The sequence below is a fragment of the Nelumbo nucifera genome, chromosome 1, assembly GCF_055504915.1.
Source record: "Nelumbo nucifera cultivar China Antique chromosome 1, China Antique-T2T, whole genome shotgun sequence".
In the NCBI taxonomy this organism is placed as follows: domain Eukaryota; kingdom Viridiplantae; phylum Streptophyta; class Magnoliopsida; order Proteales; family Nelumbonaceae; genus Nelumbo; species Nelumbo nucifera.
This window is the reverse complement of record NC_142649.1, coordinates 217,417,505-217,436,391: the sequence shown is the minus strand read 5'-3', so window position 1 is coordinate 217,436,391 and position 18,887 is coordinate 217,417,505. Positions and strand designations below refer to the sequence as shown.

Below are 18,887 nucleotides of genomic sequence, written 5' to 3'. Positions count from 1 at the left end.
TTCTTCAAGTAGATCAAGAACATATTTCCTCTGATATAGGTTGATCCCCTGTTTTGACCTCGCAACTTCTATTCCTAAGAAATACTTTAGCTTCCCCAGATCTTTCGTATTGAAGTGGTCCTGTAAGAATTTTTTCAGCCTGTCAATTCCATTGCTGTCACTTCCAGTTATGACAATATCATCCACATACACGACTAGCAAGATTTTTCCATCTTTTGAGTTATAGCTAAACACGGAATGATCAACCTGACACCGTTTCATCCCAAAGGCCTTCACCACTTCACTGAACCTGCCGAACCATGCACGAGGAGATTGTTTCAGTCCATAGATTGCCTTTTTGAGCCTGCACACCTTACCAGCCTCCCCGTGAGCAACAAACCCTAGTGGTTGCTCCATATACACCTCCTCAACAAGATCACCATGTAGAAAGGCATTTTTGATGTCAAGTTGTAGGAGAGGCCAATCATACATAGTAGCCAATGAGATCAACACCCAAACTGAACCAATTTTAGCCACAGGAGAGAATGTCTCCATATACTCCACACCATATAACTGAGAATAGCCCTTGGCCACTAACCGTGCCTTCAATCGTTCCACACTGCCATCAGGAATATGCTTCACTGTATAGACCCATTTACACCCAACAGTGTGCTTACTAGGAGAAAGGGTGGTGAGTTCCCACGTATGATTATGTTGTAGAGCAAAGAGTTCTTCTTCCATGGCTTGCCGCCACCCTGGAGAGGCAAGGGCTTCCTGTACAGTCTTGGGAATGAGAACCGATGAGAGTAATGATATAAACTTGCAATGAGAAGCAAAAAGGTGAGCAGTGGAAACATAGTCTGAAATGGGATGAGAAGTACAAGTACGTTTACCTTTCCGCAAAGTAATAGGGAGATGAAGATCTGAGGGAGAAGAAGCAGTAGCAGGATCTGTCGGCGGGTGCTGAAGTGGAGGAAGAGCCGAAGCACTTCTGCGAGTATACACTTGAGTAATTGGCGGCCTCTCTGTAGTAACTGGCATATGATGTGCATCTGCAGTAGGAGTGGGAGCTACGGGAAGGGGGTCCACAACCGGAACAGGAAGAGGAACCACAGAGGGAGAACAAGAGACCCCGACATTGGAGAAAAAGGGAACTGACTCAAAGAAGGTGACATCAGGGCACACAAACGATTTATGAAACTTAGGGTTATAACACTTGTACCCTTTCTGAGTCATTGAGTAGCAAAGAAAAATACACTTCGTAGCCCGAGCATCTAGCTTGTCTACGCCAGGCCCCAAGTGCTGAACAAAACAAACACAGCCAAAGACTCTTGGGGTGAGAGGAAAGGGAGACAAAGTGGGGAACAACACGGAGAAAGGGGATTGACTTCCAAGGACTGACATGGGCATCCGATTTATTAAAAAACAGGATGTAAGAACAGCATCACTCCAAAAGTGCTTTGGGGCATGCATATTGATCATCAAGGACCAAGCAGTTTCAAGAAGATGTCTATTTTTCAGTTCAGCTACACCGTTTTGTTGCAGGGTGTAGGCACAAGAAGTTTGATGAATTATTCCATGATGTTCTAGGTATTGCTGAAATGATGAGGAGATGTATTCTTTGGCATTATCGGAGCGAAGTATTTTCATATGAACACCAAACTGAGTGCGTATTTCAGCATGAAATTTCTGAAAAATAGAGAATAATTCACTACGGTCTTTCATAAGATAGATCCATGTCATCCTTGAAAAGTCATCAACAAAGATTACAAAATACTTGAACCCATTGTATGATACCACTTTAACTGGACCCCATACATCAAAATGAACTAAAGCAAAAGGACTTGAGACACGACTATCAGTTCTAGGACTAAATGAGACTCGATGATGTTTTCCCAACTGACATGACTCACAATCTAATGATGAAAGATGACTCAAGGAAGGAACTAGCAGCTTCAAAGCCTTGAGAGAGGGATGACCAAGTCTGCAGTGCCATTGGAGAGGAGTAAGAGACGACTGAAAAGCCACTGGAGGGCCACCACCATCAAGGTAATACAAACTACCGGCTTCAAGCCCTCCACCAATCTTCGTCCCCGTCTTGAGATCCTGAAACACACAAGAAGAAGGATAGAAGGTTACAAAACAATTAAAGGACTTGGTTAATCTACTAACAGACATAAGGTTAAAAGGGAACTTAGGAACATATAAAACAGATGCTAAAGACAATGAAGAGAGATCAACATCACCAACACCACAAATAGGAGATGTAGAACCATTAGCAAGTGTAACTGTCTGAGATGTGGAGGTGTGAGAAAGGGAAGAAAATACATCAGGAGTCCCAGACATATGGTCCGAGGCGCCAGAATCAATGATCCAGGGTGAGGCTTTGGAAGCTAAACAAGTCATACCTGAATGGGCAAGTGTAGTTGTGTTCTGCTGAGATGTTTGAAAGAACTGCTCATATATTGCCCGTGGTACACTCACCATTTCCTGCCCGGAAGCACAAGTGGGTGTGGAGGGGGTTGGTGCAGTTTGCTGGCTTTCAGTAATTGTGCTACTATTCTTAGATGTAACATGGTTAGCCCAAGTGTTGGGTGGACCATGCAAATCATAGCAGAAATTAACTATGTGCCCCTCTAAGCCACAATGTGTACATTTTCTCTGAGCATTACCCCTTCCTTTTCCACGGCATCCCCCTGACTCACGGCCTCCAGTCCGGCCACTGGCCCGGTTAAACATGTGTCCACCACGGTTGCTTGGAGGACCACTACTGCCACCACCACTTCTACTTCCACGACTACTCTCTTTAGTCACTACCAAACCAGATCTATCAGAGAAGGAAGAATTTTCCACTGGCTCAATGGGTGTCCTCTTAAAACGGGCAAAAACTTCTTCAAGTGAAGGAGAGTTGATCCCCCCAATATCTGTGCTCTGACAGGCTCATACTCAGCCTTCAAGCCCACAAGAAACCGAGTCACATCAAGTTGTTCACGTTGTTGTCGTTGGATCTGGACTTCTGATGTTAGAGGGTGATACACATTTAGCTCATTGCGGATGTTTTTCAAACTTGCATAATACTCTTCTAAGCTTTGACTTCCTTGCTTCAAATTGAAGTACTCTTGGTATAACTGATATACCCTAGTTTTGTTGTCTTGTCCAGAGTACAACTTTTTAGCATGATCCCAGATCTCTTTGGTTGTATCTAGGAACATGAAGTTCACACTAATCTTTGGTTCCATGCTGTTCCAAAGCCATGTCATTATCTGTGCATCATCTTGTTCCCAATCACTGAACCCAGGAGAATCAGTGGAAGGTTTCTCCTCCCTCACATGTTTTACTTTCCTCTTGGCCTTCAAGAACACCTCCACAGATTTTGCCCATGGTACATAGTTCTCAGCATTCAACTTGATGGATGTCATTTGAACACTTAGATAATCTGAAGAGAGCATGATGCCTGTTTTGTTGTCATTCCCAACTACAGTTGAAGCCATCTCAATTATGTCTCCTCTGAATATACACCACAATCTCACACTTGTCACAAGATTTATCTCACTTACAATACCACCAACCCACTTTCTTCAACTCCACACTACACACTACACTCTAAAGCTGAAATCATTCAGTCAACACATCAAACACTTGGACTGCATACTGCAGGACCATTTACCACCAACACACCACTACTGAAATTACTCAGTCATTTCATCGAACACTTGTTCTGCATACTGCAGAACTGATTACACACAAGGTCTAGGGGTTCACTTTTAAGCATTTAAAAACATAGATATGTCAGCCACCACAACACAATCAACACCACACCACTGCTGTCGTGGACATCAGCAGTTGGATCTGCCCGGACCCATCCCAAAAATAAATTAGCCCGAATTTTTGTGGCTAGGCCCAGCCCGAGGCCCTAAAATCCAAACCCAACCCATATAAAATTGCAAGTTGGATCTGCCCGGGCTCAGGTTGGGCCCGCCCAAGTTACACCCTCTTTATTTCTCATTATGTTTCCTTTACTCACTTATCTCCTTCATATCAAAATTTTGTGTTTTTGCTTTCATCTATGAATGTTCTCGGGTCGGCTCAGGGTGTTCTTCTCTCACCAAAATGGAAGAAGGCAATGGATGAAGAATTTCATGCTCTTCGATCTAAGTGCACTTAGGGCCTTACTTCTCTTCCCCAGCGGTTGGTTGTCAATGGGCTTATACTGTGAAACACTGAGCAAATGGCAATGTAGAGAGGTATAAGGCACGTTTGGTGGCAAAAGGGTATATGTAGACTTATGGACCTAACTATACTGATAGCTTCTCACTTAGCTAAGATGGGTTCAGTTTGTGTAATTATTTCTCTAGCTGCTCACTTTGATTAGTGGCAGTTCCAATTGGATGTGAAAAAATTCTTTCCTTCATGGTACCCTTGAAGAGGAAGTGTATATGGAACAATCACTTGGGTACGTTGCTCAGGGAGAGGGAAAGGTGTGCAAATTAAAAAAGCCAATCTTTGAGAGCCAGGTTTGGAAGATTTAGTAGAATTGTACAATAGTTTGGGATGAAACAATGTAGTGTTGATCACTCTGTATTTGGTATGGATACAGCTTTAGGGAAGAAAGTTTTGGCAGTTTACATTGATGACATTATTATTACTAGGAGTGATAAACAGAGTATTGAATAATTGAAATAGTTTTTACAAAACTAGTTCCAAACTAAGGACTTGGGGCACTAGAAGTATTTTTTGGTTATAGAAGTAGCAATGTGAAAGTGAGGAATCTCACCCTTACAAAGGAAGTATGTGCATAACTTGTTGGAAGAAATTGGTCTATTAGGGGAAAAACCAATAGATACCCCTATAGATCTGAATGTAACGATGTCTAATAGTGAGTGAGAGCTTTAGTTCATCCCAGATGGTACAGGAGGTTAGTAGGGAAACTGATTTATCTCACAATTACAAGACTAGATATCCCCTTTAGTTTTGGATTGTTGAGTCAGTTAATGCAGAATCCGAGGTTGACCCATTGGGAAGGTATCATTAAAGTGCTACATTATTTAAAGGGTGCTTCAGTTCGAAGGTTGTTTTATAAAAAAGAAGGAGAACTCTCTTTAGAGGGATATACAGATGTTGACTGGTTTTTGCACGTTCCTGGTAGGGAATTTGATTACTTGGAAGAGTAAGAAGAAGAGTGAGGTGGGTAGGAGTAGTGCTAAGGCAAAGTACAAAGCCGTGGCCCGTACGGCTTGTGTTTTTTTTATCAGAAACACACTAATAATTTCATAAAGCTTAGAAATTAGAATTACAACAAGAAGTTGTGAAAGAATAAACAAGTCCAATAGAGCTAATCCATCCCAAGTATTACAATTCAGCCCAATACAAGGAATGTCTTTGTACCCTTGCTTAGCGAAACCATCCGCCAGACTATTCGCAGATCTCCTAACCCATTTAACTTGGATCAACATGTCTTGACAGCCATTTGAAACACCTGAAGTCATTCCTTAGGTGCCAAGTCACCACTCCCCCTATTTCAGCCATTGCACAACTGTTCTCAAATCACCCTCAATAATCAGTCTTTCAACACCTAACTCTTTGGCCTTCTCAACCCCATAAACTGCAGCCAATAATTCTGATCTAACCACATCACCTTGCTCAGGTGGGTTTGAATATACTGCTCGTGAGTTGATGTGGCTAAAAACAGCTATTACAAGAGATAGAAGTGGCAGTTTCAACTCCCATTAAGTTATTTTGTGATAATCAAGCAGTTATTTACATATCCTCCAATCCAGTATGTCATGAGAGAACCAAACGTATAGCAATGGATGCCACTTTGTAAGGAAGAAAGTTGTTAGTGGAGAAATAGTTACACCCTACAAGAAGTCTGGCGATCAGCTAGCCGATCTCTTCACCAAAGGGTTAAGTCAAGCACAGATGAAATGCTCCAACTTGATGGGGAGTGTTAAATTATAAGTGCTGATCATAGGGGTCCTTTAGTCTTTTTTCATTTATTTTCTTCTATGATTTATTTGTTTTTCTATTTCAGGGGTAATTATGTAATTTCAGTTTTATTATAATAAAAGAAAAGTGGCACAGCAGTTAGGGATTGGTTCCGTTCGATCTCAACTTGCTTTCAGCCCTCGTTCATCAACTTCTTCTCTCCTACTCCCATCTGAACCAAATATGGACTGTTGCTAAGATTTTTTGCACCTTATTTATCTTATTCCTCTCCTGATCACAGATACCATGAGAAATCATGTAATAAGCAACCTAAACCAGAAACTGTTGAACCATGAACCACCAGATCCAATGCTCTGATGCATGGTTTGGTTTTGAAAATTAACTAAGCCACTCAGTGGCCCAATGGCTGACTAGTCTTGGTTTAACTGTACTGCTGACATTCTTAGCATACATCTTTCCCAAATACAAACAGAAGACAATAAAAATCAAGCCTCTCATAAATGAAAAAGAAATATAGCTTTGAAAAGGAAAAACATAAGGGCAGTTAAGACAAACCTTAAATAAGGTTCAGAAGTTGTACTATCCATCTCAAGTTCAATTGATGTTTCTGGAATAGAAGGAATCATTCCAATCCACATAAGTAACTTTCTTAAGAGTCTCTCACGGGGCCCAATAGATGACAAAAGACCTTCATAACGAGGCACTGCCCTTTGTGCTGCAAGCCAAATAGGAAGGTCATTATCAGATGGTTGATCAGCTCCCAGTTGGTTATCAGGTATGCTTTTTCCATCATAAGAATATGACCATCGAGAAAAAAATAACTCTTTCATCCAAAGATTGAGTTTCTCAATCCAAGCTTTAAATTGTTGTGCCTGAGTACCATTCTTCAGTGCCTGTTCTAAAGTAACAGGGAAAAGAACAAAAATTTGTAACTAGAAACATCCCTATGGCAGAAAGACAACCACCAAATATCATTTCGAGAAGTAAAGAAAAAAAATCATTAAAAGGGAAAAGAAAGTACACAAGGAAGGTGATAAAGCATCACCCAAGAGAAGAAATAAAGCCCCCAAAGCAACCTAACTATTATACCCTGACAAAGGGCAAGTGAAAGAAAAGACAGGAACAATAGCATGAAATGAAAGAAAAGACAGAAAGAGAAAGAAATCATACATGGAAAAAGGTAGCAAGCAAAAGAAAAGACAGAAACAATACCATGAAATTAAAGAAATCAGCTAATAACAGTCAAGAAAGAGAATGATTATTAGAAGAATCTTGTTAGAGTCAGCCGTAGAGGGGTAGTATAGTCAATTTACATTGTGTTCTATGCTTGATGTAGTTGCAAGTAAATCCTAAGTTAAGTGATGTGTCCCACACTTGAGTGGGGGCACATAGTCTGTAAATTTGTTTTAGAAAGCTAAATAAAACTTGCCGACTAGAGAGAAGTCTCTCTTGTTCGAACCAAACCTTGTTTTCTCTCCTCTTCTCTTCTCTTCTCTTCTCTTCTCTTCTCTTTCTTCTACTCTTTCACCATTGTTTCTTTTCCTTTATTATTTCAAATCTAAAGGCTACACAGATCTGAACTTTATCAAATCTAAAAATTTATTCCATGCATTTTTTTATATATTCATTTGTTAGAGATATTATATTAAAAGGATTGGTTATTTCTACTATACTTCAAGTTATTAGTAATACATTTCTGTTGAGAGAGGAAACTGATTTTTTTGCTCCCTACCCAAATTCTAATTCCATTCGTTGCCTTCTTTTTCTTACTTGCTTTCTTTCATCTCAAATTAAAACCGAGCTCTTACTATGGCTTCAGAGCTAAAAGGGTCCTGATGTTACTTTTTTTGAGTCATTTCCTTTCTTCAATGGTCATAATGTTTTATCTACTTCACCGTTGCTACCTCTTCCTGTTCCAATAATTGAGTCTGGTATTGTGGCCGATTCTAAGCACCACCATCTAAGATTTTTTTTCTTGATCAATAACTGAAATTCATTAACTTTATAAAAGAATAATTACAGGATTGGGAGAGGTAAACTGTCTTACCTCTCCACAACAAATATGCAATTACAGTTGAGCCCAAAACAAATGATTCCTTCCCACCCCTTGCTTAGCTAAAGCATCAGCAAAAACATTTGCAGTCCTTTTATCATTGATGTACATCCAGAAACCCTTGCCTTCCTTTTGCAACCATTCCACTACTAATTTTGATCACCTTCGATAATCAACTTCCTAACATCCATTTCCTTTGCCTTTCGCACTCCTTCCATGACAGCCATAACATCAGCCCTTAGGGAGCCACCTACTCCAATTGGGCCTGAAATAAATCTGCCTTCACCATCTCTATAAACCCCTCCAATACCAAAGGACCCAGGTTTCCAGCACTACTCCCATCAAAGTTCAGTTTAACGTAATTAGGCATTGGAGGAGACCAAACAGGACTTAAATTGGGTCTAAGACCATCAGATTTAACCCAATGAACCACTCTCACCGTAATGGTTTCTATTATAGCTTCTCTACTTCTTTCCTTTTCTGAAAACAATCTTGCATTCCTCTCTTCCCATATGTTCCAAATTATAGCCACCCTAACACATCTCCATAATACTTGTCCCCTTTTCTTGGGCCACCTCAAGAAAGAGGAATCAAACAAACTTTGCACAGTGATTGAGGGAGACCACCTGCACCCAAATAGCAAGAAAAACCATTCCCAAATAAAAGTAACAAAAGGGCAAGAGATTAATAAGTGAAAGCAAGTTTCTCCATTATCCTTAAACATAACATACCAATGAGGAGATAAGCACCAATTTGTTCTTTTCCTTTTGAGTAAATCACAAGTATTAATTTTTTCCAAGAAGATTTCCCAACACCCCTAACTCTTGGAGGGATAGGATTACCCCATACCTCAGCCACTGGAAACGGAATCCTGAGGAATCAAAAGGTTGAATGAGAGCCTTAAAGAAAGAAGCACAAGAAAAGGAACCAGAGGAGAAAGGAGTCCAAATACGACTGTCAGGTTTTAAGGATTCCATGTAAACCCCATCAAGGATATGAAGAGAAGTGAATCAGTCCTCTAAAACTGATATAAACTTGGTTAAAAGTAGAGAGAAAAGTAGAAGAAAGGTAGAAGACAGCAGTACAAAGGAAAAAGATGGAGAAAAGAAGAGGAAGAAGAAGAAGAAGAGTTCGATAATCTCCTCTCTCCCCTCTCCAATCCTTTGTTAATCTTCATTAACTAGGTTAATTACAAGCATGCCCTTAAGTGGTAGCCAGCTAAGCAGGAACTTAAAGTAAGCTTACAAAAAGAAGTAACAGGCCCATTAACAAAACAAATAGATAACACATTACAAAGAATAAAAGGATAGATACTAGGGCCCATTCGGCCCAGTCTCTCTACACTCACCCTCAAGCTAAGCATAGATGTCAATCATGCCCAGCTTGCTTATATAGTGTGTCAGCTTCCCTCTTGGAACTCCCTTGGTCATAACATCAGCCAATTGCTCTTCTAAAGTAATAAATGGCAAACAAACTTCCCCTGAAGCAACTCTTTCCCGTATAAAGTGTCTATCAACCTCAAATACCATCCTTAGCTCTAGCAACTTCAATTCCCAAGAAATACCAGAGATCTCCTAAATCCTTGATCTCAAATTCAGAGTTAAGAAACCTTTTGAGTTTACTAACCTCCTGGGTGTCATTACCCGTGACCACAATGTCATCAACATAAACAATTAGAAAAGTCACCAAAGAGTAACTTCTTTTCAAAAACAAGTTATGGTCAGATTGAGTTTGTGTGTAACCAAAGGAGACAAGAGCAGCCTTGAATCTCTCAAACCAGTCCCGAGGAGACTAATTGAGACCATAAATGGATTTCTGCAGGTTAGACACCTTCCCTTCCATTTCCTTTCCATACACTCTCAGAGGCAAAGACATATAGACCTCTTCATGTAGATCTCCATTCAAGAAGGCATTTTTAACATCAAACTAGTGGAGAGGCCAATAAAATGTATCAGCTAAAGACAACAAAACCCGGACTGAGGTCATCTTGGCCTCAAGAGCAAAGGTTTCAAGGAAATCAATACCATACATCTGAGTGTAGCCTTTAGTAACCAATATAGCATTAAACCTCTCAATAGAGCTATCAGAATGATATTTAATGGTAAACACCCATTTAAAACCTATTGGTTCCTTCCCTTCTGGCAAATCCACAATATCCCAAGTATGCTTCTTATGCAAAGCATCCAATTCAACCATCAAAGCATCCCTCCATTCAGGTTTAGATAGAGCTTCTAGTACAGACCTCGGTATCACATGGGAAGATACAGAAGCAAGAAAAGAGTAATAGGTAGGGGATAGAAGGCTATAAGAGAGGTGTTTAGAGATACAATGTGTTGTTCACTTCCACTTACCTTTGCAAAGGGCAATAGGAAGATCAAGGTCTGTGAAGGAAGTAGATGGGTCAGAGGAAGTCTGACCTGTTACCTCAGTAATGATGGGAGAAGCAAGAGGCTCTTCTGCAGAAGTGGAAACAACTTGCCCATGCCCGAATTTGTGTCCTTGGTACCTGTAGAGAACACTGATGTGGGCCCTATGGCTGTGGTCCCCAGTGTGTTCGTATGACAACACATGTAACCTTTGATTAGTTTGTCAGTGTTAGTTGGTAGTTATCTTAGACAGCTTATTATCTCAGTTATTTATTTGTTTTATTTGCCATGTAAGTATTAAGGGCAATTTTGTCCTTTCCTACATTTTGGAACATAAACTATAAATATTAAGAGAGTGGCGGCGGCAGATTCATTCGATCTGTCCCTTCTTTCAAAACCCTTGTGTACTTCTGCTTCTCCTTTCTTCTCCCTCTTTCTTCAACTTTTCTCAATCCGAAATATATTGGAATTCAAGACTGACAGTAGTCTTGATCGACTACTTGGTATCAGAGCTTATCTAGGGTTTCTCATGTGAGTCTAGTCCAGCCGACCACATGAGAACTGTCTAGGGCTGGAAGGACTGTTCGTTGGCTGATTCTTGGAGGTTACCAGAAAAGTTTAGCAGTTGTTCGAAGACTTGTCGAGGCTTGCAGAGTGTTTTGGTAATCAACAAGAATCAGAGAAGGTAAGGGTTCAGGCCACGATTGAAGGTAGCGATCAGAGTTATCTCAGAAAATCTTTATTTTTCCCTTGAGATTGCTGTCAGTCAAGATAGGTTGGACCAATCTAGGAGTGGCCGAACTCTCCTATTTTCTCTCAGAGGTGATCAGTTTTTTTTTTTTAGGGTTTGTCATTAACCCTACGGCTAGACTTGACTGTGAATTCTTTTGGAAAGTGTGGTTGACCACTGTTTATGTTCTCACAAAGGTCTTCCTAACCCTACGATTAAAACCCTAATTCTGCTTCAGCATTACAGATTGCTTTCTAAGTGGGTTTCAGATATGTTTTTGGCTTCCGAGCCTGTTTTGGGGGTGAGAACTGTTATCGGACTGCATATATTCTGATTGAAGATTGGTTTAAGATCAGATCTGAACTGATTTCATACAGATTTCTGATTGTGATCGATTGTTTAAGAGTTGTTTTCTATTGTAGTAACCCTGATAGTTCTTAACTACTAATTCTTGACCAAGAATGGAGTTCAAAAATCAGGGAGAAGGTGTTTTTGGGAACAACAGTTCTGGTAGTATGTCTGAGACTGCATTTCAGATTACAACTGTGAGATCTGACGGATCCAATTACTTGGAATGGGCCCAATCAGCCATGATGGCTATTGGGGGAAGGGGAAAACTTAGCTACCTATTGGGAGATGTGAAAGAACCTTCCAAGGAGGACCCAATGTATACCAAGTGGGGTCAGGAGAACTACTAGGTTATGACATGGCTGTGCAACTCTATGCAGCCACATATCAGCCGAAATTACTTGTGGGAAAAGACAACCAAGGAGATATGAGATGTCATGAAAGAGACCTACTCCCAACCCCTTAATGTTGCTAGAGCCTATGAACTGAAGTGTGAGGTGAATAATCTTAAACAAGGAGAGAAACCAGTCTCTGTTTATTTCTCTACCTTGAAATCCTTGTGGCACGAAATTGACCATCTGGAGACTCTTTAGTGGGAAACTCCAAAAGATGCACAGACCCATAGAAAGCAAGTCGAGACCAATAGGGTGTTTGAATTTTTGGCTGGCCTGAATTCAGATTATGACATTGTGAGACAGCAGATACTGACAAAAGACAGTGTGACCCTCTCTCAAGCATACTCCCTGGTGCATAGTGAAGAGACCAGGAGGAAGGTTATGATGCAACATCAGCCCTTTCCCCCAGCCCTGGCAGCAGTTAAACCCAAGTCTGGGGGTGATACAGAAAGGGACATGAAGAAGGAAGATAAATGGGATTTGGTATGTGAACATTGCAAGAACCCAAGCATACGAAAGATACATGTTGGAAGCTCCACCCTCATTTAGTCCCAGCAAAACTGAGAAATAAAAGGGGTAATGCTCATATGACTGTGAATACTGATTCTGCATCTTCGTCGGGCACAAAAGGCACACCCCTAGATACCTTAGCTGCTGTTCGGGCTTCCCTAATATAGTTGGAAAAGGAGGTTGGGAATTCAGCTCAGTCATCTCAGTCACCATCAGCCCCTGCCACATTAGCATTTGCTCATTCAGGTACTCAGGCCTCAACTTACCATGCTTCAGCTCCAAGTAACACTGAACATTGTTGGGTAATAGACTCAGGTGCATCTGACCATATAACTAGCTTGCCATCATTGTTCACTACTTATCACCTATCTTCTGGTAGAGACAAAGTATCCATTGTTGATGGCTCTCTTGTTCCCATTTCTGGCAAGGGTGACATCAAGTTATCTGATACTATCTCTTTATCCTCAGTCTTGAATGTTCCTAAACTTGATACTAATTTGCTTTCAGTCAGTAGTATTACCAAACATCATAACTGTTTAGTAACCTTTTTCCCTGACCGATGTGTTTTTTAGGACTTGGAGACAATGAAGATGATTGGGACTGGTCGCGAAACGAATGGGATCTATCTGCTTGGAGAGAGTTCTCATTGGAAAGAGCTAGTGGATAAGAAGTCTTTTGTTTCTCAGTTTGTGAGACCGGTTATGCTTTGGCATAATTGATTAGGTCATTTATCTTTTCGGTCTTTGAAAAGTTTGTTTCCTACTTTATTTGAGTCTGTTGAGATGTCAAATTTGAGATGTGAGAGTTGTGAGATTGCCAAACATTGTAGAACATCTTATTCCTTGAGTAATAAAAGAAGTAATAATTCTTTTGATATTGTGCATACCGATGTTTGGGGGCCATATCAAATCCCTTCTATGGGTGGGTGCAGATATTTTTTGTTGTTTGTTGATGACCATACCCATTTTTCTTGGGTCTACCTTATGCGTTCTCGAGATGAGGTTCCCGCTCTGACCCAAAACTTTCATCAGATGATTTTAACCCAGTTTGGGGTCAAAATCAAAGTCCTCGGATCTGATAATGCAAAAGAATACTTTGCTAAGCCACTAGCCTCTTATCTACTTGATCATGGGGTTATTCACCAGAGCACTTGTCCTCATACACCACAGCAGAATTGGGTTGCCGAGAGGAAGAATAGGCACATTTTGAAGGTGGCTAGAAGCATCATGTTTACCTCCAATGTGCCTATCCGTTTCTGGGGTGATGCTATCCTCACGGCAGTGTATCTTATTAATCGGGTTCCTTCCCGGGTTCTTGATATGAAGCCTCCGTTTACCCTTCTATACCCAGACGAGGAGTTGTTTACTGTTCCTCTTAAAACCTTTGGTTGCACCTTTTTTGTTTAGCTTCTTGGACCTCATCATTCCAAATTTGACCCTAAGGCCTTCAAATGCATCTTTCTCGGTTATGCACAAACTCAAAAGGGTTATTGCTGCTATGACCCTGTTTCAGGGAGGAGATTTATCTCGATGGATGTCACCTTCTTTGAGGAGGCACCCTATTATCCTAGGGTATCTCCTCAGGGGGAGAGTAGTGAGAATTTGGGTCTTTTTCCTCAGGGGGAGTGCAGTGAGAGTGGGGTAAACTCATCTGAGGTTGTTCCTTTACCCATTCCATTGAGTGATGAGGTTGTAATGGTGAGGATTGTCAGAGGTATCAGGAGTTGAAAGTCTATCACAGGCGATGCAGGCAGGTTGATCTCGGTCATCAGCATTCCAGGCCAGCTCCAGTTCCTTCTGCGGATCCAGATCCAAGTACTACAGTCCTAGGGCCCACTGAGATACCTTCCACTGTTGCTACTTCCCCCCTTCTTTAGATGACCTTCACCTCCCTATTGCGGTCCGTAAAGGGAAACGACATTGCACCACATCCACAGCTCACTGCATTTCCTAGTTTCTATCCTATGATCGCCTGTCTCCCTCTTACAGGTCCTATCTCACTTCCATTGCCGATATCCCTATCCCTAGAACAGTGCAAGAAGCCTTATCAGTTCCAGAGTGTGTGAAACATAATGTTGATGGATCCATTGAAAGGTACAAAGCCTGGTTGGTTGCAAAAGGGTTTACTCAGACTTATGGTATAGACTACTTGGAGACTTTTGCTCCAGTAGCAAAGATGACCACTATTCGAGTTCTATTAGCCCTTGCAGCAAGTTACTCTTGGCCCTTGTTCCAGATGGACGTTAAAAATTCCTTTCTGAATGGAGACTTATAGGAAGAGGTCTACATGCAGTTGCCCCCTGGATTCTATGATACAGAGACAGGTAAGAAGGTTTGCCGACTGAATAAGGCATTGTATGGATTAAAGCAATCCCCTAGAGCTTGGTTTGATAGATTCAAACTAGCCCTTGAAAAAATTGGCTATGTACAGGCCTAGTCAGATCATACACTGTTCGTTAAAAGAGTGAACTCTTCTTTGACCTTGCTTGTTGTATATGTGGATGATATTGTAGTCACAGGGAATAATAATAGTGAGATTGAGTCCCTCAAACAGCTCCTTCATCAAGAGTTTGAGGTGAAAGATCTTGGTGCACTGCGATATTTTTTGGGTATTGAGGTTGCTAGATCTAAACAGGGGATCTTTATTTCTCAAAGGAAATATGTTCTAGATCTGTTGGAGGAAACTAGAAAGTTAGGTGTCAAACCTGCCGATACACCCATTGAACAGAATCACAAGATCAGTGCAGAGGGTGGAGAGCCTTTCGAAGACAGATTTATGTTCCAACAGTTGGTTGGAAAGCTCCTATATCTCTGCCTCACATGCCTAGACATCAGTTATGCAGTCAATGTTGTCAGCCAGTACATGCATTCGCCTAGAACTACACATCTTCTTACAGCTGAGAGAATATTAGCATACTTGAAAAGATGCCCAGGTAGAGGTATACTGTTCAAGAACAATAATCACATGAAGGTGGAGGTCTATACAGATGCTGATTGGGCTGGGAGTGCTGATGACAGGAGGTCTACCTCTGGATATTGTGCCCTTGTAGGAGGTAACCTTGTCTCTTGGAGGAGTAAGAAACAAAGTGTTGCTTCCCGCTCTAGTGCCAAAGCTGAATACAGGTCAATGGCTAACGGAGTGGCTGAAATCCTATGGCTGAAGTCACTACTTGAAGAGTTGGGTATTGATTATGAGAAGCCATTGATGTTGTATTGTGATAATCAGGCGGCTATTAATATAGTTCACAATCCAGTGCAGCATGACAGAATTAAACATATCGAAGTTGATCGGCACTTTGTCAGAGAAAGGGTTTCATCACAAGAAGTGTGTCTCCTGTATATTACTTCCAACATGCAGCTCGCAGATCTTCTCACCAAGGCCGTTCCAAGGAAGAAGTTATAGGCAGACCTATTCAAGTTGGGAATGACATATATCTATTCCCAACTTGAGGGGGAGGGTAGAGAACACTAATGTGGGCCCCACAGCTGTGGTCCCCACTGTGTTCGTATGACAGCACATGTAACCTTTGATTAGTTTGTCAGTGTTAGTTGGTAGTTTTCTTAGACAGCTTGTTATCTCAGTTATTTATTTGTTTTATTTGCCATGTAAGCATTAAGGGAAATTTTGTCCTTTCCTACATTTAGTGAACATAAACTATAAATATTGAGAGAGTGGTGGCGGCAGATTCATTCGATTTGTTCTTTCTTTCAAAACCCTTGTGTACTACTTCTTCTCCTTTCTTCTACTTTTCTCAATCTGAAATCTGTTGGAATTCAAGACTGACTGTACTCTTGATCGACTACTGTACTACCTTTGGAGAACAGGAGGTGAGGGAATTATAGGAGGATGAGGTGGTGGAGGAGGAGGAGGAGCATGAACATTTGAGGTAGACACAGTGGGAGGAGATGATAACTTAGCAGGTGACTCAAAAGGAACAGGAAGAGGAACTACTGGAGACGTAGCAAAAAGCTCTTCAGATTGCTCCCCCTCAGGAGAAGTACTAAAGAAAGGAGTAGACTCAGCAAATGTGACATCCCAAGAGACAAAGTGGGTGCCACTGACCGAATCAAAATAGCAATATCCCCTCTGTGTGGAGGCATATCCCAGAAAAATACACTTATGTGCCTTAGGTTCAAATTTGTGCCTTTGATGGCTATGAATATGAACATAGCAGGTGCACCCAAAAACTCAGAGAGGAAGAGAGAAGAGATCCACATCTGAAAAAGAGAAGGCTAAAGGGGGTTTTGAAACCTAGGACCTAGGAAGGCATACAGTTAATTAAAAAGGTAGCAGTAACGACAACATCTCCCCAAAATTTAATAGGAACATGGGATGCAAAAAGGACAGATCTAGCAACCTCAACCACATGGTAGTTCTTCCTTTCTGCCACTCCATTCTGTTGTGGAGTGTAGGAACAAGAACTCTGATGAATAACCCCAAAAGTTTCAAAGTTGGATGAGAGGTTCTTCTCAAAATATTCCTTACCATTATCAGAACGGAATATTTTGATCCGGGTGTTAAATTGGATAAGTTCATGAAATTTTTGCACAATATTCGATACTTCATCGCTAGATTTCATGAGATAAATCCAAGTGTAATGAGAGTAATCATCAATAAAAAGGATAAATACTTGTAACCCCCCATAATATGCAAATGATATGGCCCCCACACATCATAGTGCACAATATGAAAAGGAGAAATAAATATTTTATTGCTTACTAAATAAGATTATCTACAATGTTTTGCAAGTTCACACGACTCACAATGAAGACTTGATAACGACACTCCCTTAAACATATTGGGAAACAAATTACTCAAAGCAGAAAAAGATAAATAACCAAACCGAAAAATGACATAACATGACTCTATCAACAGACTTTGACACAACCGACTCCAAGGCTACTCCATGAGGTTGTCCAAGACTCCTATCAGGTGTGTCCAACAAGTATATTCCATTCGCCTCATGGACACTCCCAATCGTCCTCTGAGATTTCAGGTCCTAAATTACACAATGGGTAGGAAAAGAGGTTATGCTACAGTTCATGGATTTATTTAAGTTGCTAATAGATAAAAGATTGGTATTAAGTTTAGGGACATGAAGGACAAAGGATAAAACAAGGGTGTCAGAGGTTTTAATATCCCCCTTTCTAGAGATGGGAGCAAGAGACCCATCAGCCAGAGATATTTTCTCTTTACCAGAAAGAAGATGATATGAACAAAAAAGGTTAGACAAGCTGGTCATATGGTCCGATGCACCAGTGGTTACAAAAGTGATGATGATATATTGCCTGAAGAGTGGAATGTAGAGACAATGGTTACAAAAGTGATTCAATAACCTTCCATATTTTTCAAACTTTGCCTTCATTGTTGCCAAGTGTTCCATGGCTGACTTTTCTTCATTTTCCTTATTCCCTCCTTCGGGCATTGTGGCAACATTCGCAATCTTAGGCTTTCCTGTCTGACCAACCTTCTTAAAACTATTGTTATTCTTAAACCTATCCGGTAGAAGATCTGGATAAAGCTTCCAACAAATGTCTTTAGTATGCCTCAGTTTCTTGCAGTATTCACATATCAGCTCCTTCTTCTCAGTCAGACCCTTTGGCTTTATTCCAAAATGTGCAAAGTGTTCTATAGGTGGACTTTGTAACTGAACCTACCGCCTACTCTCTTCACTACTTACCATAGCATATGCTTGGGTCAAGGTGACCTCATCCTTGGCTAGAATATTCTACCTAATAATGTCAAACTCAGGGTTGAGTCCCATAAGAAACTCAAACACCCTGTTTCTTTCAACCAATTTCCTAAAGGTCTCTGCAACCTTTGCACTCTCCCATACAACTGTCTCCATAATATCAATTTCCTACCATTGAGATTTTAGCATAGAGTAGTAAATTGCCACACTTTTCTCCCCCTATCTCAAATTCTTCACATCACTTTTCGGTTTATAGGCTCTTGCCACATTCAACTTCTATGAATAGGTCTCCATAACACTGTCCCAGATCTCCTTGGCTAAAGACATCCAAAGGTAATGCTGACTTATATGAGGTTGCACAGAGTTGACCAACCATCCGATTACTGTATAGTTCTCCTGCATCCATTTCTCAAATGCAAGGTCTGTCTCTTTGGGTTTCACTTTACTTCCTGCGAGATACCCTAATTTACCTCTACTACAGACATAAATCCGTATAGACTGTTCCCAAGCTAGGCAATTGGTTCCATCCAACTTAATTGTGGTCACACTAGTCAAAACAAAATCTACTAAGCCAAGCCCAAAACAAAGATTACCCACCCAAACATGTTCCCAAAATTTTATGAGGTTACCAGAACAAAGATCATACCTGATATAGGGCAGGAAGGATGGAAGGACAGCCCTAATGGCTTTCCAAGGAGACGCTCTAGTAGCCCCAGCCAAAATTCCAGCATCCCAACCGTCAACTGCAAGCCCATGAATACCAATAACTATCTTAGCCCAAAGCTTATCCTTCTCCATTGGTAGTCTCCAAAGCCACTTTCCCAACAAAGACTCATTCCTTTTAAGTAGGTTACCAAGGCCTAACCCA

General features: G+C 41.0%; 1 protein-coding gene across 11 annotated transcripts in view; it reads right to left on the bottom strand.

The window, feature by feature from the left end:
* The window catches only part of LOC104585793 (DUF3754 family protein, putative (DUF3754)), a 109,857-nt gene that overhangs the window by 62,406 nt on the left and 28,564 nt on the right, over nucleotides 1-18,887 (bottom strand). For 8 of the 11 annotated variants that reach the window (XR_016081127.1, XR_016081128.1, XM_010242793.3 and 5 more), the window contains exon 5: nucleotides 6,481-6,818. Coding sequence is in view for 7 of the 11 variants with exons in the window: in XM_010242793.3 (XP_010241095.1) it covers nucleotides 6,481-6,818 (338 nt within the window). In the remaining 4 variants the exon portion in view is untranslated. Of the gene's footprint in view, nucleotides 1-872; nucleotides 2,747-6,480; nucleotides 6,819-18,887 lie in introns of those variants that run through there. The other 3 variants (XR_016081126.1, XR_016081125.1, XM_088896229.1) reach the window with 1 other exon arrangement.